Source organism: Rhipicephalus microplus, chromosome 7 (assembly GCF_043290135.1).
Source record: "Rhipicephalus microplus isolate Deutch F79 chromosome 7, USDA_Rmic, whole genome shotgun sequence".
Classification (NCBI taxonomy): domain Eukaryota; kingdom Metazoa; phylum Arthropoda; class Arachnida; order Ixodida; family Ixodidae; genus Rhipicephalus; species Rhipicephalus microplus.
In genome coordinates, this window is record NC_134706.1 from 95,731,725 (window position 1) to 95,758,743 (window position 27,019).

Consider the following 27,019-nt stretch of genomic DNA (forward strand, 5'->3'; position numbering starts at 1 on the left):
CGACGCCGAGGACCGGTACACGTGAGAGCGTGGAGCGCAAGCATCCAAGACCATAAAGCAAACAAGGGCCAATGGCTGATCACCACGGAGTTTTGAAAGGCCAATCGGGACGAGACAAGTGTGCCCCAGAGGAAGCCAATCCTGAAGGGCAAAAGAGCTAGGAGTTCGAGGTGAACGAGGCAAGAGGAAGGTCACAGCTGGGAGCTGAAGACAGGCAGTCGGGTGGCAGACCTGAGCCTTCTGGACTTCACCCGGTCTGGACCTCCGGACAACGCCTTCCAAGGACGGCGAGCTGCCTCAACGGTCGAGACCAAGGCCTGCAGATTCCGGTGCGGGTGCAGCAACGGCAGTTCGGGTCACGGGCCTGAGCCTTGCAACCAGCCACCTCATCGGGCGAATCTGGGCCGCCACAGGCATCACCGAGCGAGTCCCATTCCATCGTCGCCGCCAGCGAGCATCGGTACACGCCGTCGCCACCATTACAGCAGCAACGTTTTGGTGAGATCGAACTTGCTCTCTTCCCTGCACCGCCGAATCACCGCGTCAGAACTGCATCATGTAGCTGTGACTTTCCGTCGGCAGTTTCGGGACTTTAGATGTTTGTTTTCCTTCTAAAACCCGCTTTTAGCCAGCTACTCATTTCTTGTAGTTTGTGTTTGAGTTTTGCTTCAGTTCTGCAGTAAATGTTTAGGTGTTGTTTGTTAAGCAAACGGCTTTGTCCTTATTAGAAAAACTCTCCGGGGCTCAACCAGGAGAAACAAATCAGCAACAAGAACCCGCGTCACACTGATGGAAGGCTGAGGTTCGCAAACTCCTGCCTCACCACAGCTTGTATGAACGCCACTGATGGCAGTTGTTGGTCAGAGCCGAGCGTTGCGAAAACAGGTGGCTAAAGACAAGCCGGACAGGCGGCTTCGATTACCCGACAAACAATGCGCATGACGTTGTTGTCATACGTGGAGGCCGACAGCAGCAAACACAGCATCGTCCGTTGATAATCTGCCATGCAGCAAAGTGCGTCCGCATTTCTACATGTGCCATTGAAGATTCCAGCATTATCGCTAGCGGCTGCGTAAGTTGCAGAACAAGCTCTAATGTACACGTTGTGCACGTAATTTCATCGGAAGGTTCTAAGATTATCTAGAATGTTCCCAGTCATTCGGGTGCCGTTTACGCAGGACAGTGTTATACGCATAATGATGCGGCAGCAAAAACAGGAATAAAACAGCGCGTGCGGCGTTACCATTACAAAATTACCAATTCTTCCTGTTGCTGTCATCGCTTCACCAGTGAAATTGATTTCTTTTCTGTTTGTATGGTTCGGCTAATAGCTTTGCTGTTAAAACATAAATAAAGTCGCATTATGAGGTATGCACACAAACGCCACCAAAACAAGATTCATGCATGAACCAAAGTGCAACGTGACCGAACTAATTTAATAAGGACACGGTTGCGTCTTTCATGTAGCCCATACGTGTTGCTCAGTCGATGATAAAACTCAACTAACTTTGGCGTTGCGCATGCAGATTGCCGTTCAGGCACAGCTTGGTACAGCAGGTCGAATTGGCGCAGAATGGCGCAGCACTTACACCCCTGCACATAGCGAAACATCAAGTGCCTGAAAAAGACGCGGCCAAAGAAAGAGACGATGGCACTATGCACTTTGCCCCATCAATTTTTTCTTTGTCTCTGTCTTTCTCATGCACCACAAGATTCACCATGCTTCACCTTGAAGTGACCCAGCTATCTATCTTGGTGTAAGTGACACAGTGATCTCTCTAATAAAAATATAAAACAACGCTGAGACACAGGAGAGATGAGACACATGCAGCACTGATCATGGAAACCCACCAAGTCACCCAATCTGCTTGTATTCTCCAGTTTGATCTCTATTACACAAAGCATCACACTAGCTCACACCTTGCACGTCAGATTGTGACCAGAAGTATAAGCTCAGCGTCTCTGTATGCTGTCTCATGGAGCCCGAAACATCGTAAGTAGGCTTGTGCAAATATTCAATTGCTTTGAATATTCCAACAAATATAACAGTAATCAAAAGTGCTTTGATTTTATTTAAATTACTGAAAACTTTGAAGTATTTGAGATGAAAAAATAAATGTATATTAGCTGGCATATAACCCCTGCAAAGGTGGTTTCAATACAATGAGGGTGTGATACGCAGTGAAAACACCTACCAAAAAAAAATCGATTGTCTCAAAACCATTTTCGAGGTTAACTCTTTCGTTACCATGCCCATTCAAATCGATCACCGGTGATTGACACCTTTGGATCATCAGTTTTGGCATGGTAAATTTGTTTCTCGCGTGCACCCAGCAATTTCTCGTAGTTAAAACGGCCACTAAACTTTCAGAATCAATTTTCATTTGCGCGTTTTGGCGACATAGTGATTTCTGACAGACCTTTGCACGAACAAATGTGGGTGTGTTATTGGAAAAATGCACTAGACTGGTGAACTTGACAGGAATGCGTGCCCCTTGCAATTGTGCTACAGTAACATCGAACTTCTGTAATGAAAATAATTTTTACAAGCCAAATATTGTATTAAAGTGTCGGCTTCGCAATTCCGCTATGTTGAGCATTAATATTTGCCAGAAATTTATGCCAGCCATTCAATAGATAGCCATTCCTTGGATCCAGGGAAAATTTGTTCTACAAAAAACATTTATGAAGGTCCGCCACATGTTGAAAGTGTCGAAGTGGCCTTCTCTGACAGTTTCCAGTAGCTTTGGTTTTGCTTGCATTGCTATATCAGACACAGGGTCGCGTCCAGTGTCACTAGTCGCTCCTATGAGGTTGTCGTCATGCATGCACGGGTGCGCATCAGCGCTGAAAAACACATCCGCTGCTCGAAGCTGTCTTGCAACCCCACCTGAACTGAGTGAGGACGAGCCTAGAGTTCGAGGATGACAGCACCTCAGCTTCAAGTTTTATGGTCATGATTTTTTGCGTCAGCTTAAGACATCCGCAGCCATTCATGGATTTCTTTTATTTACATCCTCAAGTTGTCTCCTCGCCCACAGCTGCATACAGCTTCTGACCTTTTGGACAATCTCAATGCTACTCTGGTTACGTTCGTGGCCCACACTTCGCTGGGACGTGGTGTGCGGGTGCAGGCTGGAGAACTTCTCCTAATCACAAGAAGGCCCCCGGAGCCCATCTTGGCCCGACTAAGAAGCAGTGCGAAATGTTTTAGAGCTGTGCGCATTATTGTCCTTTTTTTAATACAGTATGTGCAAAAATGCTAAGAAATATACTTGGATGCGTATATTAGAAAGCCAACCTATGCGGATGAAGATAGAAAGAGGTGACGCTAGATGAAATAGCGAAGTTCATTGTACATTTCATTTATAGAGGGATTATTCACATCATGGGTATCCATCTATATTGGAACACCTAGAGACTCCTATGGCAAGACAAAAAAAAGTACTAAGAAAAGTGTATGAGTAAACTTGTGTCGCGCAAAAAAAAACATGCAATGCTTCACCGCATGGCACAAGCAATGAAGCAGCAGCTCGGTTCTAATTTTCATTGCCTATGTGAAGAGAAACAATAATGCCACGTTCCATTTCCCAAGTTCTTGTTATCGTCCCAAAACACCACACGATTCTCAGCGCAAACCGCGCCTGCAGTTTTCGAGAAGGTTCCGGGCTGTAGTAGATCATTTCGATAAGATCACGCCCACTGTGCGAACGGTACAGATTGTTCTAGAACCTACGCCACCGCCAGCGATAACGCTAGAACATTCGACGGCAAGAGTATAAAATGCCGACGCGCTTCGCCGCTTGTCAGTTGTTGATCGAAGGCCGACGCTCCGTTCGCCGCTATCAGTCCGAGACTGCTATCTGTGCGAGACTGCTGCTGTAATTGGACTTTCCGTTTACCGGGCACAGGTTCGCCCAAATAAACAGTTAAATCCCAACACGAAGTCTCCTGTCTTCGGCCACGTCACGACCCCGTGACATCTGGTGGAGGTGCTGCTTCGTTCATGTACCGGACGCCCCCGTCAAGCCGTGAACCCAGCCCACGTCGCGGAGAAGACACCGACGCCAACCAAGAGCAGCGAACAAGCCGCCGACAGCAAGGGCTACCACCGGAGTACGGGCTTCTACAAGAAAAGGCGCGGAAAACCAAGGCCATGACCGCGACTGCAGCGACAATGACAACCGCAGCGTCCCAGCCTACGATGGTCATGCATCAACCCAGGGAACCACCAATTTTCCATGGGTCATCTTTCGAAGACCCGGAGTCCTAGCTAGAAATAAACGACCGTGTGGCCGCCCTCAACCACTGAGACCATGACGAAAAGCTGCGTCGTGTGTTCTTCTATTTGGGAGACACCGCAAAGACCTGGCTCGAAAATCGAGAGTCCACGCTCCGAACGTGGGATGTTTTCTGCGGCGCATTCCTGCAAACGTTCGCGAGCGTCGCTCGCAAAGAGAGGGCCGCTGCTCTACTAGAGACCCGGGTTCAGCTACCAAATGAGAAGGTTGGAATTTTCACAGAGGAGATGACCCGCCTATTTCTTCACGCTGACCCAGACATGCCTGAGGAGAAGAAAGTTCGTTTCCTCATGCGAGGGGTCAAACAGGAGCTCTTCGCGGGACTAATGAGGAATCCACCGAACACCGTCCAAGAATTTGTACCCGAGGCGACCACCATCGAAAAAACCCTTGACATGCGCACCAGGCAGTATAATCGTCGCCTGACTCCAGAATGAATTGCTGCTCAAACCAGTGACTCCGAAAACCTGCGTGAAACGATCCGAGTGATTGTGCGGGAAGAGCTGCGCAAACTGTTGCCTTCGGCGCACCCTCAAGTGGATTCGATCGCCGACATTGTGCGAGAAGAAGTTCGGCAATCACTTCGAATTCCCCAAACACCGCTGCCCGAGCCAGAAACTATGAGCTACGCCGCTGCAGTGCGCCAAACCGCCGCCCCGTCACACTTCCGTCGCCAAACACCACCGCCACCACCACCCCCACCGACGACCTACCGTTCACCAGCGAGCCAGCGCAGTGCGCCGAGGAAAACCGACGTTTGGCGCACCCCTGACCACCGCCCACTGTGCTACCACTGCGGCGAGGCCGGGCACACTTACCGCCGTTGCCAGTACCGACAGATGGGACTGCGTGGCTTCGCCGTCGATGCACCACGTCCGCAGCCAGGGGAACGGCCACGTGACATCGCTGACTACCTGACAGGAACTCAATGGACACCCCGAAGTCCTTCCCGTTCGCCGTCGCCCAGCCGCCGCATGTCACCGCAGCCCCGGCAGTACTCCGGCCCAACGCGGGGCCGGTCCCCTAGCCCGTATCCAGGAAACTGAGGGCAGCAACCGGTGGAGGTGCGGTTGCTGTGCGACGAACTACCGAAGATCCTCCGACGACGACGACGACGACGCGACGGAGCTTTCCGAACACAATGCCAACCAGGCAAAGCCCTGACGGCGAAAGCTCACTTACCGAAGGTGGTCTGACGACGCAACACGGAAGCAGCGGAACAAGCCGACGCAGCCGTGACCCGACGCCACGCCCTAACTGTAATGCGAGACGGCGAACTAGCGACCTCGACGTTCTTATCGACGGCCACAATGTGACCGCTCTCGTCGATACTGGAGCCGACTATTCTGTCATCAGTGGGTCGTTCGCCGCAAAGCTAAAGAAAGTTAGGACAGCTTGGAAAGGCCCTGAAATCCGCACAGCCGGAGGACATCTCGTAACGCCTGCAGGAATCTGCACAGCGAGGGTCACCATTAACGGCCGTATTTATCCTACAGACTTCGTAGTCCTACAGCGTTGCTCGAGAGATATCATCCTTGGCATGGACTTCTTATGCCTCCATGGTGCTGTCATCAACCTAAAAACAAAGTCGATAACGTTATCCACACAAGAAGCACTACCGCCGCGCACGCCGTCCGGACACCATGCCTTAGATGTGCTGGAAGAACAAGTCACCATTCCGCCTCGCTCAAGCGTCATTATTTCAGTCGGCGCTCTTAAATCACCTGACTTGGAAGGCGTCATTGAAGGCAGTCACCATCTGTTGGTCACCCGAAATATTTGCGTCGCAAGAGGAATTGCAGAGCTGCGGGGAGGCAAATCAATGGTTATGCTCACAAATTTCAGCAGTGAGTACAAACGTGAACAAAGGAACAACGGTCGCATACATCGAAGAAATTGTCGAAGCCACCAGTGCTTTCGCCCTCGCCGATTCTGCGGAACCTGCTCAGAGGAACCAAGCCCCTCCCATAGCTTTCAACGTCAATCCCAGACTTTCGAATGATAAGCAAGAACAGCTCAAGGCCCTGCTCCTGCAATACGAAGATTGCTTTTCGTCGTCATCGAAAATTCGGCAGACCCCAATCATGAAACCGCATCATAACCGAAGAAAATGCCAGACCACTCCGTCAGAGTCCGTACAGGGTTTCGACGCGAGAACGTGAGACCATGAAGAGACAAGTTGATGAAATGCTGCAGGATGACATTATCCAGCCGTCCAAGAGTCCATGGGCATCCCCCGTGGTGTTAGTGAAGAAAAAGGATGGGACCCTACGTTTCTGCGTCGATTATCGCCGCCTGAACAAAATCACAAGAAAGGACGTGTATCCTCTCCAACGAATAGACGACGCACTTGATCGGCTCCATAACGCCAAGTACTTTTCGTCAATGGACCTCAAGACTGGCTATTGGCAAATCGAAGTCGACGAAAGAGACCGAGAGAAGACGGCGTTTATAACACCGGACGGCCTCTTCGAGTTTAAGATGATGCCCTTCGACCTTTGCTCAGCACCTGCAACTTTTCAACGTGTTATGGACACAGTACTGGCAGGATTGAAGTGGCAGACTTGCCTTGTGTACTTGGACGACGTCGTCGTGTTTTCCTCGAGTTTCGACGAGCATCTTCGGCGCCTTGAAGCTGTACTTCAAGCCATCAAGACTTCCGTACTCACACTGAAGTCAGAAAAGTGCAGATTTGCGTATGAGGAGCTCTTGTTTCTGGGGCACGTTATCAGCAAGTCTGGAGTTCGTCCCGATCCACGGAAAACAGCCGCCATCGCCAACTTCCCGCCGCCAACTGACAAGAAAGCCGTGCACCGATTTCCGGGCCTGTGTGCCTATTATAGGCGGTTCGTGAAAAACTTCGCCCGCATCGCCGATCCTCTCACTAACCTTACCAAGGCCGACGTAGAGTTTAAGTGGGAAACGCCGCAGGAACACGCTTTCCAGGAGCTTAAACATCGCTTCCAGACGCCTCCGTTACTTGCCCATTTCGACGAATTCGCCGAGACAGAAATACATACTGACGCAAGCAGCGTAGGTCTTGGCGCCGTTCTTGTGCAGAGGGCTGACGGACTTGAAAGGGTTATTAGTTACGCCAGCCGATCGCTATCCAAAGCAGAAGCAAATTATTCCACAACAGAAAAGGAGTGCCTCACCATCATCTGGGCTACGTCGAAATTTCGCCCCTACCTGTACAGCAGGCCCTTCAAAGTTGTGAGCGACCACCACGCCTTGTGTTGGCTAGTCACCTTGAAGGACCCTTCAGGTCGCCTCGTGCGATGGAGCCTGAGACTTCAAGAATATGACATTACTGCCATTTACAAGTCCGGCAAAAAACACTCCGACGCCGACTGTCTCTCTCGTGCGCCTGTCGACCAACCGCTACCCGACGACCCGGATGACGACTTTTTCTTAGGAACGATAACTACCAACGACTTCGCTGAACGACAGAGGGCCGACCCGGAACTTAAGGCCCTAATAGAATACCTCGAAGGCAGGACCGCCGAAGTCCCGAAGGTATTCAAGCGCGCACTTGCGTCGTTCTTTCTACGAAACGGTCTTCTACAAAAGAAAAAATTTTCACCGCTTCGAGCTAAGTACCTCCTTGTGGTGCCTTCAGCTCTGCGACCAGAACTCCTGCAGGCCCTGCACGACGATCCGACGGCAGGGCACCTCGGTGTGTCTCGCACGCTCGCGAGGATACAAGAAAGGTACTACTGGACACGTCTTACCACCGACGTCACTCGTTATGTGAGAACATGCCGGGACTGTCAGCGACGCAAGACACCGCCGACAAGGCCAGCGGGACTTCTGCAGCCAATTGATCCACCTTGCCAACCTTTCCAGCAGATTGGTGTGGACCTACTGGGGCCATTCCCGATGTCGGCTTTCGGAAACAAGTGGATCGTGGTAGCTACCGACTATCTCACCCGCTACGCCGAGACAAAAGCCCTGCCAAAAGGCAGTGCATCCGAGGTAGCTAAGTTCTTCGTCGAAAATATAGTCCTACGTCACGGCGCCCCGGAGGTCCTTATCACCGACAGAGGAACGGCATTCACTGCCGACTTAACTCAAGCGATCTTGGCATACAGCCAAACAAACCACCGTCGGACGACAGCGTACCACCCACAGACCAACGGCCTCACCGAGCGACTTAACAAGACGATCGCCGACATGCTGTCAATGTAAGTCGATGTCGAACACAAGACGTGGGACGCCATTCTTCCGTATGTGACCTTCGCATACAACACGGCGGTGCAGGAGACGACGCAGATATCTCCATACAAATTAGTCTACGGAAGGAGCTCGGCAACGACGCTCGATGCCATGTTACCCAACGTCACCGACGAAGAAAACCTCGATGTGACCGAGTACCTTCAACGCGCCGAAGAAGCCCGACAACTTGCGCGTCTCCGTATCAAGAATCAACAGACGACCGACAGCCACCGTTACAACCTTCGACGACGCTTCGTGGAATACCAGCCCGGTGAACGTGTTTGGGTGTGGACGCCGATACGCCGACGTGGACTAAGTGAAAAGCTTCTGCGACGGTACTTCGGACCGTACAGGGTGGTTCGACGTCTCGGCCCACTTGATTACGAGGTTGTCCCCGATGGCATCACGAACTCTCAACGACGTCGATCGCGACCTGAAGTCGTCCATGTCGCGCGCCTCAAGCTGTTTTATGCGCGTTAACAAACTGAACCAGTGTTTTTTTTTGTATTATTGTTGTATCGTAATTTATTCATTGTACTTTCTTGCATTATTATTTTACTTTCATCTTTAGTTAAAGCATCGGGACGATGCCTTTTTTCAGAGGGGGGCAATGCCACGTTCCACTTCCCAAGTTTTTGTTATCGTCCCAAAACACCACACGATTCTCAGCGCAAACCGCGCCTGCAGTTTTCGAGAAGGTTCCGGGCTGTAGTAGATCATTTCGATAAGATCACGCCCACTGTGCGAACGGTACAGATTGTTCTAGAACCTACGCCACCGCCAGCGATAACGCTAGAACATTCGACGGCAAGAGTATAAAATGCAGACGCCCTTCGCCGCTTGTCAGTTGTTGATCGAAGGCCGACGCTCCGTTCGCCGCTATCAGTCTGAGACTGCTATCTGTGCGAGACTGCTGCTGTAATTGGACTTTCCGTTTACCGGGCACAGGTTCGCCCAAATAAACAGTTAAATCCCAACACGAAGTCTCCTGTCTTCGGCCACGTCACGACCCCGTGACAATATACAACATTTATTATTTTTATATTAATCCTAGGTCAATTATCCAAAAAATGTATATTCCAAATTTTATTTCTTTTGAATATATTTTATTGTGCTGCTTACCAGCTGGCAACAGCAACTTCCACACTTATCACATTTTTATTCATTCTAAAATAATTTTGTACCTCTATAACATGTATTTCTCGGAAAGAGCATTTCATTGTGCAAAGCTAGGTATGCTGCAATGTGTGCTGAAGTACTTTTCAAACTGGCAAAAATGATCTAACCGAGACATACGAAAAACAACTATTTTCGCGTGGTAACGAAAGATTAAAATGAACATGTTACTGCCACATCGATTCATGAGGCGGTAAGAAGTTCATTCAGTAGGATGTACATCGATATGATATATATACTATTTGAATTAGATTCGAAATTATTCGACCAAAATCCTTATTTGCTCCAAATACACTTTGAACCTAAAATTCACTATTTGCACAAGCCTAGTCGTAAGTTGAATTTCTCCCACACTTCTTCCCCAGCAATGTCTTTGCTGTTGGCAAACCAGCTCATGCTATGCTTTGACAGTCTTGGTGCACCCACCCGCTTTTCCTTGCGCAACTGCAATCTTGACCTCACCACTCAATAAAACTTTACTGCAAAAACCTCCAGAAAAAAAAATAGAGCCCTGGGGATACCATCACAATTTATGAAAATTTTGGAATGATACGAACTTTTCATTGGTCCCAGCTAAGGACCATTAGCCTACAATGTCCTACCACAGTAGTTCTCAAATAGGGATCCAAGCGGTCTCATCACCCATCCTCAAAAGAAACTGTTCTTTTGAGGCACACTACATCTCAAACAGCGACTCCTTCTGATAGTTCGCTTGCTTTGCCTTTGCATTGCAACGGAGCTGACTTACGTTTCCTTTCTTTATGAGAAGACTATAAAGCTATTGATACATTTTTTTATGACATGCACGGAAACATACTTTTTCTTGGTCTGCATATTTCAAGAGTGAGAAGAGCTATAAACAGCTGGAATGTGCCTGCAGGCCGCATCGCTAATTGACAAGCTGTTGAAATCGAACTAGGGTGAAACTTTTGTTTGATCATTTTCTGCTACAGAGAAATAAAAGGCACCTACTTCAAGCTGCAAGTCGTGGTAACTTATGGTACCCCCCCGCCTTTATTTTTTCTCACACTGGAAAGAGTCCCTCGTTATTTCCACCAGTTACAAGGAGTCTTCAAAACATTCATTGGTGGTTACGCATCCACTTTCACCCGCAACATTTCATACGAATAAGTGCTGCACTGCAGATACAATGAGGCGATGCTTGCGTGGCTACAGAAGTCACAAGAATTATGTATCACCACGAGAAGCTCAAACTAGGCACGAATGCCATGCCAGTAATTTAACATTGTCTATCAACTCGCTATAATCTCCAAGATGCTGCATGCAAACCTTTGAGGCCATAAGCAACCTGGCACACTTTTTCTTTTACATTACAAGTGCCTCTTTTGACTTCTGTTGGCTTCATCAGGCTGTATCCAATCGAAGGAAGTCTTATCTTCACATATTTTTGTACAAAACAGTTATGGAACACATCCGTTTACTGCGCTTTTAGCTGTGGCTTTCTGTTACATGGTATAACAATTAGCGTTGCATCATTTGGAAGGGAAATTTCGGGGTTTTTTAGAATCACTGGGTCAGGCAATCTATCACGTTTTCATGCCCTTTTGCCAGTCCCCGAGGTATTCATGCTATATTTTATTAAATTAACTCAAGCCTACAGTTCTAGTTGAAATTAAGAATCAGCTGATTGATAGGTTAACAGCTTAAATTGAAACTAAAGAGAAACAATGACTTGGCCTACATTGACAGGCCACACTCTGAGAACTCTAATACCACATGCTTCACAATCATAATTTCATTATTAGCAGAAAAAATCATGGTTGAAGTTTCATTTTTAACTCTTGTGCCAAATATGCAGGCGTGATGTTCAAATTTTCAAAATTTATTTTTTGTATATTCCTAACATTGCCTCGATAAAACTTTTTTAAAACTTGTTATGCTAGGTCTATGGCACCCACAGATGACAATGTACTTTATTTTCATCAATTATATGCTACATAGGGACCAGTGAACACGTTCAAAATTCATGACGTCGCGGTGTTTGCCGCAGGAATCTCAAAGCAGCATCTTAGCCCGTACCTTTTTTTCCCAAGCGTTATGTCACCGTTAGAGTGGCGTTTTTTTTTTAGTATAGTGAAATTGTATTTTACTAATAACTGAAAAATCGTTTTCCTTTTTAGTGTCTCCTTGAAGAACTGTTCCTCGTATTCCGCACCGGTGTTGCCGCAATAACCAAGAAGCGGATGGGATGCGCTTCCAGGCAAGACTCACTTTGCACTGTCGAGGCTGCCCAGGGTGAGCAGCAGCTGGCCATTCTCTTGGGCGTCCTCTGTGCGCCACTCCAGGCACGACAGGTACAGGGGCACCCTGGCGTTCAGGTACAGCAAGACAGTCCACTCGTCGCAGCTCAGAAGGCAATAGTCCTCTTCCACCGGAAACTGAAATGCACAAAAGATGCTTACCGCGCCACCTTTATCAACTGCCCCATTCGTGCCTACTGCGTGACAGAGACATTCCCCAGTGGTCTTCATGTAGCCTTGACAGAAAAATATTGCCCCCTCCCCCTTTTTTGTTGTTGCAATAGGTAGCTAGTGACCCATTTATCACGGCTATAAACCTTGCTTGCACGAGTGCATGTCGATCACTGATTTACAGATGTTTTGAGAATGCCCAGTAGCAGTTTCGGTTTAAACTAAACTGAAAGCTCATTATAACAAAGTTGCACCTTACAGGAAAATGAGTTCGTTATACCAAAAAAATTTATTATAAAGATATGTTCGTAACACTTTGACTATTTCGACACTGTTCTTCATTTACTTTGTTTCAGGTTCGTTATATCGAGGTTGAAGTGTCGCACTGAGCTAGGCAGGAGCAGTTCTGGTGGCTAGGCAGACACAGCTGGCCATGTGATTGCGCAAAACAGTGACACGGACGCCATAGAGTTTCCTAAAGTTAACTAGAGGAGTGAATGGGGCTGCGATCCTTCAGCGACCATGGGAATGATGGGTAATAGCCGTATTTGCCTAGTCTTTGTACTTACAGGCGGGGAATCGCACTTGTGGCATCGTTTATTGCTGTGTTTTGCTTTAATTTAGAAGGAAAAAACGAACCCTTTTGAACTTCGTGCTTATATTTAAAATGTTAAGCCTAAAATATTAAGGTGGTGAAGCGCAATCGCTGAACATTTGTCGATTTTTATTTCGTGAGAAAACAGCTCCAAGCCAAACGAATACACACGGAGTCAGAAGTACGAAAATTAGACAAATCCGCGTACTAACCACCATTCCCATGCAGCTGATGCGCCTTGCATTGCAGCTCCCCCAGACACTAACACCAGAGTTCCCTCTAGTGTATTATTTAGGAAACTCTATGACAGGCACCACACCCAAGCGGACACTACACTGACCAGCTAACACAAGCTCGTGACGTAGGTTTCTTTATGCTGACACGGCATTGATGTCAGTGTCGCGAAGTGCTCCGCATCTCCCTTACAGGCACAGCCTGCAGTTTAAAATTGATTTTAAATATTTTAGGGGTGGAAGTGGACTTCAATGTTTAAGAGCAGCTCAGGGAGGAGAAATAATGCTCTTTTGGTGCAGTTTAGGCGCAGTAAAAAGCGAGTCTTGGAGCAGGTTTGGAGCACCAAAAGGTGTGTTTTGAAGCGGCGCAAGTTAGTTTTGGAGCAGCTTTCTAGGGTCAAACATCACTGTCAATCAAAATTATTTCTGGTAAAAGATTTTGATAGGTTTTCACTAAAGGATCAGTACTAGCTAGTGAGCTTACCTGACTTACCACCTACAAGGTGTGTGTGTGTGTGTTGTGTGTGTGTGACAGAGAAAAATAGAAAACGTGTCCATTTTATACTCAGCCTGAAACCAAAAGAAAAATATATCCTGGGTGGTAAAAATAGGGAAGTATCTATTGCAAGTAGTCTCACTAGCCTCCGCCCCGTTACACCTGATGTGTGATACAAAGTATAGATAATTGCAGCGCACTTCACTTTTCGGAAATTTGTTATCCTGATGCTAATTAAACACACTGCTCATCTGTGCTTGTTCTCGAGCGAAGTGGAGGCGAGCGATTCACACAGCAAATCCGCGCACACAGTGCAGCAAACCGCCTGGTGGTGATGGCGTGGGCAGCATAGGCGACGCACTGCATGCAACTAACCAGGAGATGATCTGAGTCCACTGTCAGTTGTCGCGTGGTATATCACATGGCAGTAAAGAAGTGCACGTATGTATTGAAGGAAGCCAACAGTGTTCGTTCTGTCGGTATTTCAGTCGCTGCCAACATCTGCTGTGATACTGTATTTCTTTATTGGTGGCCATGGGGCACGCCAGGAAACGCACATTTGCACTTGTAACCACGATAATCATGTCCTGTTCCCAGCTGGTACAAATTATCGAGGTTTCACTGCATTTCTTGATAATTGACAGTTACTCATGTTGGCGCCACATTGTTTGCAGGAAACCACAGCGATACCAGAAATGAGACGCACAATAGCAAGCCCCATTAATGAACCGAATCACGTGATTGAAGTCCACTGGATACGGATCCGGCCATGTCCTTCGTGTAGCCAATGCTTGCTGTTGCTCGGTCGACGATAATGATCAGCTAGATTAGGCAGTTTACATTTCCAATCAACAACTATCACAAAAACTTTTGTTCATGCACAGCCTGGCACACCAGGTCAAATTGGCACAGAATTGCACATTTGGCGCAGCATTTCCACCCCTGATTATTCTAGGCTACTTTTGCCCTTAACATTTCGCAGATGTTGTGTACATCTCTAAATAAATCTATCTCACTCATTATCAGTGATGGTTGAACAATGAACATCTCCCTACACGATGTTTTCCCGTAGCGAAAGCTTTTAACCTTGAGTGTTTCTCGGCTAGGTTGATGAAACGCAGACAAAAATAAGCCACGTCTACAAAAGCATGTCACTTCTCTCGCCACTGATGCCGCATTTGGTCACATTGCGACCTTGTTTCGTAAACTGCCCCGTATGGCTGCGTCGTGAATATCTTTAAACTCTGACTAGACTTGGTTGAGGTACCCTGTATGTAGTGGGGTGAATGAGGACGGAATGTAGCTATTCTATGCCTGCAAATCTGATCTCAGCACACCACCCTTCTTGACTATTTTCTTGCCTTCGGTTTCTATTACTCTAACAGGCTTGAGGTCAATTGCTGTATGCACAAGAACATGGCAAAATACTACACCTTTTTCTATTATTTACAACTGGCATACTGGCTTTGCTGATTCATTCTAAGATGTTAGAGAACTAAACGCTTCAGTTCTATACCCCATCAAAATTCTAAATTACTCATTGTGTGTGCACCAACTAAACTACAAAATTTTTCTCTTCCTAGATATACAAGCAAGTTTATCACAAAACGCTAGCAAAAATGGCCATTTAAAACTCAAGAAATGGTAGCAACACTGTTTGTCAACAGTAATGCAAGACCTGCAATGTGTCACGCCTCAATATGACCTTCGAGAGTGCTTACAGCCAGATGAAAAATCTCAAAGGCAACATGCTGGGAATGTTCTCATCACTGGGTGCACGTGTTGTTCGTTTACCTGCTACTTAACAACTTTTCGTAAGGCAGTAACCTAATTATATCAGCCATGCTGCTTTGCTGAGATGATTACAACAGCACATGTCACCTTCTCTGAAATGTTCGCATGCATGAAATGTTTGCATATATGACACCATTGGACGAAAGGAATATTCAACATAAGCTAGCGTGCACATGTGTGGCGTGTGCTTCGACTCCAGGGGTTATGCATACTGTAGTGCCAAAAAATACAGCTGGTAAAAACAGCCACCACTGCAGCACTAGAGAAGGGCACTGTGTTCATCATGAGGAGGTTGCAGGTTGCGGTCCCGCTGGTGGCAAGTAGTACTTTAATGGCGAAAGTCTTCGATGCCTCATCAAACACGACTATTGACCATCGCCGTAGAAACTGGAGTGTCGGGAGTCACCCTATTGCTTTAGCGTGCTTAGGAGCACCATCTCCGACGTCCAACAAAGATAGCGAACGGTCTCAAAGATGCCGTACAGTTGCTATGCAACTGATGGTATGTTATAAGAGCAACGTTCAAGGGCTCGGGTCCCCGGTGGCACGAGCTGCTTAGGGCCATTGCACGTCTAACTTGCTTCTCAAGTCAGAGATGCAGGGCCTTGCCTAGTTATGTAGCGTGAGAACTTTAAATAAACTAGTTTTATTATTGAACTTTACAGCGCATCCCTATAGAACAGGCATCCCTTGGAGATGGCGTGAACATGACCGATGTGAAAGATGATTGTCACAGGATGACGCCACCAGATGAGGTCATCATGATGTCAGAGGTTACCAAAATTTGTGCTGTCAACATGAAATCACTATGATGTCATCCCATGACGTTGTTGCTTGGTCCAAGGTCGGCTATTCATGAAGGTAATGCAAAACCAAGCGATGTATGGAAAGGTGGGGAAGGGCTGAGAAGAAAAACAAGACCATGGCTTTTGCCTTCAAGTTGTGCCAGGCAAATTCCATAAGGAATACTTGAGAGTTTTTCATCCAATTTTGCAAACTTATATGCAGAACTATCGAAGTAAGATTTCATTCAATCATTCAATGGGAGGCCAGGTACAACCCACATGGACCAATGCAACAAGTGCTGTATCGCTCACCTTTAACCTTCTCATGACCGTGCTGTGCCGCCAACTGCGTTCCCCCTCCAGGTGCCAGACGTTGATGGCCGACACTTGCACCGTCACCAGGAATGGGTGTGCCGCCGCTTGCACCAGGTGTACCCCTATTACAGGTTGCTTCTCTTCGCACTGTGAACACGGTGCACAAAAGAAAGAATTCAGCCAGTTTCGCTCATCTGTATCGCCTCCCTTTCGTCAGATTGTGTTTTTCCATGCTGTCGAATTTTTCTGCACATTGAAGCTGTCAGACTAGGACCGTATTTGATTAGCTCACGATATCACGTGAAGCCGTGAACCCACCACTTAATTCAAAATAAGTGTGCGCAAAACAAGATCACGTGATGGCAAAACAAGATCACATGACCTGTGAATGCTTTGTATCCCGTAATATTGCTGCCGGTGTGCACCCAGTGTTTTCGACATAATCCCCTTGTAAGACCAGGTACCTTGCCTTGATTTATTGCAATTAACATAGGCCTTTACAAAAAATGAGCATTGCTTTCTTGAGCTTCAGTATTTCATATCAGTCTCCCCTTCGGTCACATGACCTGACTTTGCCTCTGGGTGATGCCAGACAGGAGGAAAACCCGGCACAGAAGAGTTCTGCTGTTAAAGGAACACATAGGTCAAAAAATGAACAGAGTTATTTTGATAAATTGTACTCCACAAACACTAATGTCATTATTGTCGCTGTCATAGGTTTATTAAAAAGGAGAGAATTGTCATCAAAGTTTCATTTTCAAATCCCCCCCCCATTCTGAAATCTTCACACGTGCTGTCCCAGATTTCAAAGTGTATTTTTAGACATTTGGTATGTCAAGTCTATGGCCACCTCAGAAAAGAACATGCTTCACTTTTAATGATTAAGAAAGGCGCAGTACATTGTAGATGACGTTCAAAATCCATTGCGTCATGAGGTCTGTTGGAGAAATTTCGATGTAGCGTCTCCACATGCATTATTCTTTATGTGCGTTTTCTCGGTTGCCAAGCATCTGCTTGCGCCAAATGTAGTAATCTTGGAAGGATGAAAAAGTGACCTTTTAATATGAGAAAAATCGTTTATCTCTTTCGGGTCCCGTGAGAGGGTCAAGAGGGCAATCAGGAGTGCATGAACAGCAACCTGACCCTCCTGTCTTGTTACGGCCCTTACAGCCTAATGACACCAATGCACTGAACCACAGTTAAAATGCACTTCAGTTAATAGAAACAAACTACAGCTACTCCCAAGTGCAGTTTGCAGCCATGGCGCAGGAAACGCTGTCATCAGTTAGGCTTGTGAAGCAGGTCACACCATACACAGCTCTGAGAATTGAAATACAGACTCTGCTGCTTCTCATTTGTATAATAAAAAATAAACTATATGATTCTCTTCCTGCTAGCATCTGCCCTCCCCAAGCATATTGGCTCAAGAGCTTTCACAAGTGACAAGTAAATTTCCTAGTAAGTACAGGCATGATATGCAGCATGCCAGATTGCCTGTATGAAAACATATCAACTATTAACACAGACAAGTCTTTGGGAAGACATTACAAGCTTTGCTGCAGCTTTCAAACTACCGTCTTGGGTGCCAACCTTTTAGGGGCAAAGCTCCTAAAGCTGTGGGTCTGTACATGTCTCTCTTAGTACGTGACCGCCTAGTTCTATGACTCACTCGGCAGGTGTGGATGGATGAACTGACAGATGGGCAGACAGACAGACAGATGGAAGGACAGAGAATTGACAATTTACCAATAAAACCTTTCGAAGCTTCGTCCCACTCATCATCATTCACTCTATGTATATGCTGTGATTTTTTTTCTAGTTGATTCATTTAACCAAGAGTAACTTCAGTAGGCAGGAAGTGAGGCACACAGGCACTGAGGCCAGCATGCTCAAGTAACTAGTAGAGTAGTAGACACTCTGAAAAATCATAAATCGCAAAACAGCCCAGAATGTTTCATTGGCAATCTTTCTAGCTAAAAAGCTTGTACAGAGCTATAACAGGCCGATACTGAAGTGCACCATCTCACACACAAAAGGAAGCTCAATGAAGTATTTCAATTTACTGCCTGGTTGTATAGTGTTTTGTTTGTATTTTTCACATTCTCAGCGTATTCTGAAGTGGACAAGTTCTGTTATGACAAACTTAAACATACAAAATGCGGGTGTCAGTTGCCTATAACAGGCACTTGCATCTTACATTCAAGCACATTTAGGCTTGTAACAGGCACAATAAATAAACTGTTGGCAAATCACAACCAGTTTTATGTTTTGAACATCTATGCCCAATTTTTATGGTAAGGTACTAATGAGATGTCTTCTTGTGAACTCTGAAACGAAGTACATTGTCACGAGGTCCCGACAGTGAAGAAGGCTTAAAGGACACTGTAAAATGCCGAATGCTTTATTTCATTGAACCTGTGCCGACCAAAAAAAAAGTTAATGTACAAGTGTTTCACACTTTAAACTGATAACGATGAGAACAGCTGTCTGCCATTGAGTAATCTGATTTGCGGTAAGGCACGTCAGCATTTACACCTGCGGAATTATAAGTTCTAGCGTTATTGCTGGCACTTGCGAGAGCTCTCGAATTGACTTGACTATTCTCGTCCTTCACTGAGACAATCATGAAGCTTCCCAAACATTGTGACGAGCGTTGCTGACAGCTTGTGTGGGTGAAACTTGAATACATAAACATAAAGGAAGAAACAGGTGTGGCAATATGCACACTGTGCACGCATGGCTACAACTGACTTCACTGGGCACATTGGTGAGGAGACTGTTTTGTCAATGTTTGTGCTCCGTGCAGTGCACCTTAAAGAGCCTGTAAACCACCTTCGATACTTTTTCAAGCATTTCAAGTAAACGCCCGCATCGTATGCAGAATGCCATCACGATGAACGATTCTGCACGTGGCAGCGCTACGAGCTGCCGGCGCACCAGAAAGTCCAAAAAACAACCCCTCCTCCTATCAGGCCTCCACGTGACAAGCCACATCTCTGGCGCGCCAAGCCAAAATGCTGTCGAGCAAGAGCCTACGACTTCCAGTCTGTCTGCAAGCAGCTGTCTGTGCTGCTTGTTGTTCGTCGCATTGCCTGCGTGCGTGTAACACGCGCGGGGCATGGTGTGTTCCCCCACTGGTCCATCACATTGGCAATCTTTCTAAGACATGTGCGCAATGCAGGTTCCATAAAGGCACGATTACGGCAGCCACGGTTCGCCAACAAACACGCAACTGACGGAGTCGGCAGTTGGAGTCGCGGCAACCGGAAGTAGACGGTGTTTCAGCAGCGCGTCAGCGATGACGTATGCCACGCGAGATTGGGAGGGGCGCTCGGTGTCTGTCATACACTCGTGCACGATTTCCACACAACTGAACTTTAACCTCTGGGTGGTTTACAGGCCCTTTAAACATTCGTCCTTACACTATGAGCTGCACAGCAGGCCTGTATCTGTGGCAGGGTATTGGTTTACGGTAGTGCATGGCCTGGCGCAGCATATTTTACAGCTAATCTCTTTCACAATTGAAAAAGAATCCTCCCCTAGGCCACCCAAATTGCCGTTCTCCAGAATACCTTGCACAAAATGACATGCGATGACATCTGCATGTGTGTGTGTTTTTCTAAGCATCTACCAGTGTTGAAAAGTTTGAGAAATGGAAACAGTGATGGTGGCGGAGTACTGCCAGTCGACAGATGCATAACCTGCTTATGCAAACAAAAAAAGTAAGTGGAATATGAAAACACTAGTGGGCATTATCTGTTACATACAGCTGGAACAACTTATTGCAATAGATAACTCTGTGCAAGAGTAAAATCGTCACAGCATTACAAAAAAAAAAATACAGCCCTTATGCACTTTACCACAACAAAAGATGAGAGATGACTGAGTCCCCCACTTTTTGCTGCCTTGAGTGTTTACGCACATGTGTTTGTGTGTTTGTTTACGCAAGTATCGAATTGAGCAAACACTACGTACCTTCAGTGCACAAAACAACAGAAGTGGTTTGCCTGTGCCAAGCAAGGACCCACAGGGACGAACAGTGCCCTGGCACTGTTCTGCGTATTCGTCCTCCTTGTTGTCCCATCCAGCTCCGTCATGGTCGTCCTCAGCCAAGCCATCACACGTGCCACCAGATAGCTCGGGTGAGTCCAGGTCCTCGCAGCCAAGTTGCTCGTCCCCGTCGGGATGTGGCACTGCATCTTTTTCTTCCACTTCGTCTGAAAACCTTGACATGGCTGAAAGAGCTTCAAGAGAGCTTGAGGCAGACTGAGAGCAGTGGTCTTCCGACGGCAACTTTCTTTTCACCTCGATGCTACTCCTCAATGCAGAGTCTGGGGAGCCACACTCCACTTTCTGCGCAACTTCTGCTCCTTGGCTGTAGTTTTCGCAGTTGGCGTCTTCCACATCAGTGTCGCATGGTGAGTCCAAGTGATGCCTTTGCAAACTCTGCGACAACACATCCATAGCATCAACCCCATTGAGTTCTTCGTGCGTAATCGGGACCGACGCGTGGTCTGCACTGCTTCTTATTCCGTTGCCAGCAGCTGCTGGCACGTCAATAGCCTGACATTCTTTGTGCGCGCCAGAAGTACAACTCGTGTTTCCACAGTCCCGCGCATCTCTCGCATTCAAGGTTCTGGGAACACAGTCAACACCTTCCGACCACTCGTCAAACATGCCTTCCAGTTCATGTGGATCCAAAAGCTCCGGCAAGTCCGAGTTTGCCACTGATGCCTTGTTGCCAACTGAGGAGTCGGAGAAGAGGTTCTTAGCAACGCATTCAAAAACAGTACCGGACATGTGAGGCATGCTCAACTCTTCTGTCCTTGTTGCTCCCGCTGCAGGCACAGGAGGTGCGCAATGAAATGAACGCACATCCACAGTTCCGGCGCCACCATCCATTTCACTCCCATCAAGGAGGCCAGGCTTTGAAGCGCCCGCCCTAGAAGCAAGCACTGCAATGCATAAAGGATGGTCTGATGCCTTGTCAAAAGTGCGTGATGGAGATGGGAGAACAGCATTCTGCAGTTTGTCTGTCAGACTGCCGGGACTTTCCTCTTTTGTTTTGAATCTTTTTGTTGTGGCTTCTGTAAGCAGATCTTGTTGCCCGCGCGATGGTGACGGGTGCTCTCGTGCTTCAACTAGCGATCGCGCTTGACTTTCCGGGAGGTTTAAATCGTCTGCAATAGAAACAATGTAGTATGCAGGCATGAAGTTTAATTACACCTTTCTTTGTTTTGCAAAAACCACACTTGTGCATTTATTGAACATACAAAATTTATTAAACACGCTAAACATTATCATGTTTAGCGCTCCATTGGGCAACATCATAAGACAGTCTACATACAGTCCACCCAGCAAGCCTTTAATGCCTAGAACACTAGCTCTACTCTTTTTTGAAACTTTCCTTGACAATACTTCCCTTTATATAATTTGCCAAACAGGTAGCTCACACACAAAAATTGAAGATTTTATAGGTTCAAGAAATACAGCACATTGTGTCATCTCTGTTTGGAGATATGCTGATGCAACATACATGAACGGTGAACGAAATTTATAGACTAAGGCCCAAATTCTGAAGCACATTTTTTTTACACTTCAGTGAGGAAGCAGCTTCAACGTGCCTATGCCACCTTATGTCAGATCTGTAAGTTTCAAGTGCCCCAAGTGAATTAGTGAGTTTCACATTTAAGGAGTTCTTTGCCATTAAAGAGCTTGCCCAGGTCTTGGGCACAGCAAACCTGAGTGGTATACAGCTCAAGTGGCAGCAAGCAAACCTGCATTGCATCTGAGTGCCGAGTGACGAAGAACCACCAAAGAGAACTCCGCAAGTACTCACTCCAAAGTGAGTCCCACTTTAAGGCAGAGAGTCCTACTTCGCCTCCTTCATAAAGCCTATATTTAGTACATTGCCAATGGTATATGGCACTTGACAAACTTATTAGGCCCTTAGAATAAGAGGGCTGTGCTAGATGGTACATATCTATGTTAAAAGGTGTGCAAACACAGACACACTGGGTACTACTTCCTACCTTTCACTGTGTCATCAAAACGCTCACTGGGGCACGAATTCAATGTTATACACAATTAATCATAACCCTCCATGAAATCATCACCATCTTAGCATTGGACTCTGTTGAACAAAACCTGTATATGACCAATCAATCCAGTTAGACCAATCTTGTGTCTTCTGTGTATACTCCTCAACTCATGTGGCACACAGAACTGGCACGGTATGAAAGAAATGCCCATAACAATAGACTAAGCCTGGAGCTTCTTGCATAATTTTGTTCTATGAAGTTCGTCACCATCCTTAAGGTCACCAATGCTACCAACTCGCCCAGTCTAGAGTTGTTCTTAATGCATATATTAAAAACCTGTAATAAAAATGCACAAGTAGCAGTTTCATGAAGTCAAAGAGCTTACCAGCAGTTGTGCTGCCACTCAGGCTGCCCTGTGGCTCATCAGCAGGCCCACAGCCCGCAGCACTAAAGATGTGCGGATCAAGCTGCTCTACAATGGTGGCAACAAACTCGTTGATCCCACCAGTAGTGCCGTCACTTTCCTCACTCTGAGTGAACAGGTCGCTGTTATCCAGACAAGCTGCTTCAAACACACCATCACCGTTGTCACACTCTGAATCCTGTCCGTCAATTTGGATACAAGCGTCCCCCTCCGTGGACAACAACATGCAACTAGAGTTTTTTTGTTGGGGCACATCCGTGTAGCATTCCTGCGATGAACGATTGTGCTTTCCACAACCTACATGAGCTAAAGCAGGAGAAACTTGCTTGGTAATCGTATCGCTATTCTGGATGCGTGTAACCTGCACAGGGTCACCTGGTTCCTGCCGTTCAGTAAGCAAGTTACCACACACACCGTTGTCCTGCAAGCGAACCTCTGCACCAGCTTTTGACTGAACTTTAACAGCCATAATCTCACAGGAGCTGGTAGCTGTATTTGTACAATGGTCCGAAGGCTCTCGATTAACATGCACGCAGATGGCACTTTGTTCAACATCCTCGCAAGAATCGCCAACTTCACAAACAATCCTCAACGGCCCTGACGGCTCGGTTCTTTCACCGTGTTTGCCGAAACGAGGGACCACTTCAGCTTGATTGTCTGTGAGCTCAGCCCCTGTCGTCAGTTCCGCTTCAGGTGATGCGTGCTCACAAACATACAAAGATTCCTCTTGCACAGCGTCAACGGCTGCATCACAGTAGCTGTCGGCTGCGTTGCAGACACTATGCACAAGAGGAGATGACGAACTTTCCTTTACACTCGAAAAGTGGTCCCTGGTTGCAGTGGAGGTCACGATAGACTGCTGCACGTCACTAACTCGACAAGCAGAGCTCGCCGAAAGAGAAGACTCTCTCCTTTGGCATTGACTGGTGCATGCCTTCTGTTTTTCGCAGTTCGTTGCATTTGTCATTGCTTCTGTTTTCTTTCTTGGCAAGAGTGACAAGGCTGCGCAAAACGATTCTAAACATCTGGAAGTGTTTGCTGTCTCAAGCACCGAGGATTTGTCATCCTTTGTGCTCTCCTTAACCTCAATTTCGGTTTCGTCATGACACTTTTCTGGGGACAGAATGCCACAAGAGGACGTTCTGGATATTTCTACATTCTTTTCACTATTAGACACACTTTTCCTCTCCTGCTGTGGATGCAAGCCAAGCTCCTCAAATGACTGCTCAAAGGTGGAGACGGGAAGCTCGCGCACATGTTGAATGAGCTTCTGGAAAGTGCCTAGGATGCTCTTGGCTTCCCTGCTCATCCGTCTCCTAACAAGAGGGCTGTAAGAAAGATTTCGCTTTCTGAAATTGTAGCACTTTGAGTCTGCTGGACCAGACGGTGCGGTAACCTCACAAGTAGTACGTCTCCGCTTGTGTGCGGGAAACCATGACCTGGAACTGGTTGAACACGACGTTTCAGTCGCTTGCCACGGAGGTTCTGTCATTTCGCTGCTCTCCAACGTGGACCCTTCTGTGGCTTCGTCCCAGCTGCTCATACTGCACTCAGTGTCTCGGCTTTCCATGTGTTCTTCATGCTCTACAAACACCTCCATCTGAGAGTTGTGCACATTCTTGTTGTCGTTCGAGCTCTCACCATCCAATGTGGGCATAAGATGGACGTCACTCTGAACGTTGAATCGTTTTTCACTGTATGATACGTTGTTTGCCCGTTCATAGGCAAAAGCCTCGAAAGTCTCTTCTGAGCTTTCATTACCTCTAACACTGCAGAGAAGTGATTTCACAGTGCACTTGCTCTCTTTCTCAATTTGTTGCACCGATACGTTTCCAAGCAGTGTACTTTCATCTTGCGAAACCCTATGCCTAACAGCAGGAGAACAAATGCCAGTCGTGTTAAGCACTCTCACGTCTCGACTTTTACAGAAGTTCACACTGGTTGCAGAATCCAATTCCTTTCCGACAGGACTGCACTCTGGAGATACAGGAACTAGCCTTGCTCCTGCGGTTGCCACATTCGCACTGTTATCAGGGCTCACGAGATGTAACGATAAGCGCGAGTCGATATTTAATGGCGTGTCGGGGATAGTTCCGGCAGGCGACCTTTCGTTGGTAAGTCGACACTCATCACTGGACGGTGGTTTCTGTTGTTCAGGCTTCGATGGTCCAAGACTCGCGTATGACGGCGACGCTCTTCCACAGGCCGATCCACGAGATAGCTGCACTTCACCCCGCCGGGCATCACAAGCCGATTCGCCGATTCCAGCTCGCGTCGTATCGACGGGAGAATGGAGTCCATAGACTTTTTCGTCGGCTTCCAACGCGTCACTGTTCGCTCCCCGTAAGAGAATGGATCTTTCTTGCGGATCGGTCGTTCGGAGAGGTTTTGAATGGCAGATTTCACTCTGCGAAAGCGTCGTTTCAATCGGGCGCAAGGGTGAACGGAGGTCGAGCGAAACCGACGAACGAGTTTCTTCGACGTCGATCACAGAGCTGCTTTCGGAGCTGTCGCAATTCCTCTTCTGAGCAGAGAGCCGCTTCAGTTTCTGTTTGCAACGCAAAAAAAAAAGGGGGGAAAATGCGTGAGCGCATGTCATCAATCATTTTAGCAGAAGTCTGCGGTTAAAAACTGGAAAGAAACACGGTAGAAAAATAACTGACCTGTAACTTGCGTTCTTTTCTGGCAAGCTCCCTGCGAATCTTGTCCAGTTGTTCCAGGATCTGAATGGACCGTCATAAGAAAAATTAAGTTTCATTAGAGCCAAACGTTTACCAGGCAATAAGCCGCTTTTGCGACGTTAAAACCCACATATCAATCGATCAATCAACCGGCAAAAAAGCGGCACAGTTGTGAATGGCAGAACGCGGAAAAACAATAGCAACGAACGCCGAGACAGAGCTCAAATACCTCTGATTGTCGGCTGGAGGAATCCATGGCAGTATGCTGACAATATCACGAACTGTCATGCCAAGTGTCACTAGTTCGCGTGGTTTACGGATAAAAGTTGACAACGATTAGCAAACTGAAGACTGGCGCGCGGCGCCATCTTATTCCTACTCTCTCCGCCACCTGCTGTTTGCAATTAGCGTAACAAGTGTACTCGAGCTTTCACAGATATAATGCATTGTACAATCACTGGCATTTCATTAGTAGTTAAGTCGAATGCAATACTTGCTTTAAAGTCATTAGCCTCGGCATACAAATGATGTGTACATTGTTCCTACCCATTCTTGTCACCAGGTGCCCCTGACGTTTGTGGTGTGTTGCTGGCCAGCTTGCTTTTAGAGCGCCCGACGAGACAGCGAAGGGGTGCGTCGCTTGTGTTGTCTCTTTTTAGTTTTTCTTCGTTGTGATTTCCCTCAGTTTCTGTTTGAAAACGACGCCACGAAACTTTTGTCTTCTTCATGATCAGCTGAGAGACGAAGTATGAGGTGAGCGATGCCCTGTTTATCTTCACATCGTCGCTGCTTTTGTTCTTTCTTTTTTCTCCGCGACTGCCCATGATGATCGGCTCCCTGCAGCAGCTGATCGCGGTCACTTTCTTTTTTTTTTTTTTTTAAATTTCCTGTTTCGTTTTTCAGCTCTTCATTTGAATGTTTGTTGACGCCGTACTGTGGTTCAATCACGCCCTGAGGCGTCGTTTTTTGCTCTTAATTGCGCGGTCGCAGCTATGGCCAATCTTTGCGCATCGTAGCCAGTTTATAATTGGCGAATAGCCTGATAGAAAGGGACGTTCACTGCACCAGAGTCGTGCGAATCCCTGCCGTCCTTCGGCATCGGAGGACTTCGAGAAGGTGGCGTCATCCGAGACGCCGCATCCTGTGGCTGCGCGGCGTTTGTTTTAATTCGTGCGGCGCGGCTAGCTGGTGGGTTTCGGATATCGGAGCCTGGCGCGCGCTTCGGAAAAAGAAACACCCCGGCGACGTGTGAATGGGCCGAGAGGAAAAATACGCCAGCGGAATGCACGTGGGAAAGATGTACACTTTCAGAATTTTTCTTTTTTTTTTCGTGTGAACGTGTTCGTGTATTCATGTGCCTAAAAAGCAGCGCATCGCCAGTAGTGAAAAGTGAGGCGCGCGCGCGTCTACTCAATTTTTCTCCGCATTGCAGCGATCAGCAGTGTAGCGGCACATTCGCGCTCTCTCCTCCTCCTAAAGAACACCCCTTACGGATGCCCACAAACTGCGCGCGTAGCGCCGAACGAATTTC

The 27,019-nt window shown here is 47.2% G+C and overlaps 2 protein-coding genes across 2 annotated transcripts in view; one reads left to right on the forward strand and one right to left on the reverse strand.

The window, feature by feature from the left end:
* The window catches only part of LOC119179138 (uncharacterized), a 48,223-nt gene extending 22,219 nt beyond the window's left edge, over nucleotides 1-26,004 (reverse strand). Inside the window, exons 1-6 of the mRNA XM_075869476.1 lie at nucleotides 25,718-26,004; nucleotides 25,471-25,530; nucleotides 22,769-25,355; nucleotides 20,318-21,522; nucleotides 16,340-16,489; nucleotides 11,925-12,091 (exon numbers count right to left, since the gene is read on the reverse strand). Coding sequence (XP_075725591.1) covers nucleotides 11,925-12,091; nucleotides 16,340-16,489; nucleotides 20,318-21,522; nucleotides 22,769-25,355; nucleotides 25,471-25,530; nucleotides 25,718-25,744 — 4,196 coding nt within the window. The 5' untranslated portion in view covers nucleotides 25,745-26,004. The remainder of the gene's footprint in view (nucleotides 1-11,924; nucleotides 12,092-16,339; nucleotides 16,490-20,317; nucleotides 21,523-22,768; nucleotides 25,356-25,470; nucleotides 25,531-25,717) is intronic.
* A 67-nt stretch (nucleotides 26,005-26,071) lies between these two features.
* The window catches only part of LOC119180122 (monocarboxylate transporter 12), a 57,893-nt gene continuing 56,945 nt past the window's right edge, over nucleotides 26,072-27,019 (forward strand). Inside the window, exon 1 of the mRNA XM_037431264.2 lies at nucleotides 26,072-26,241. The gene's annotated coding sequence lies outside the window, so the exon portion shown is untranslated. The remainder of the gene's footprint in view (nucleotides 26,242-27,019) is intronic.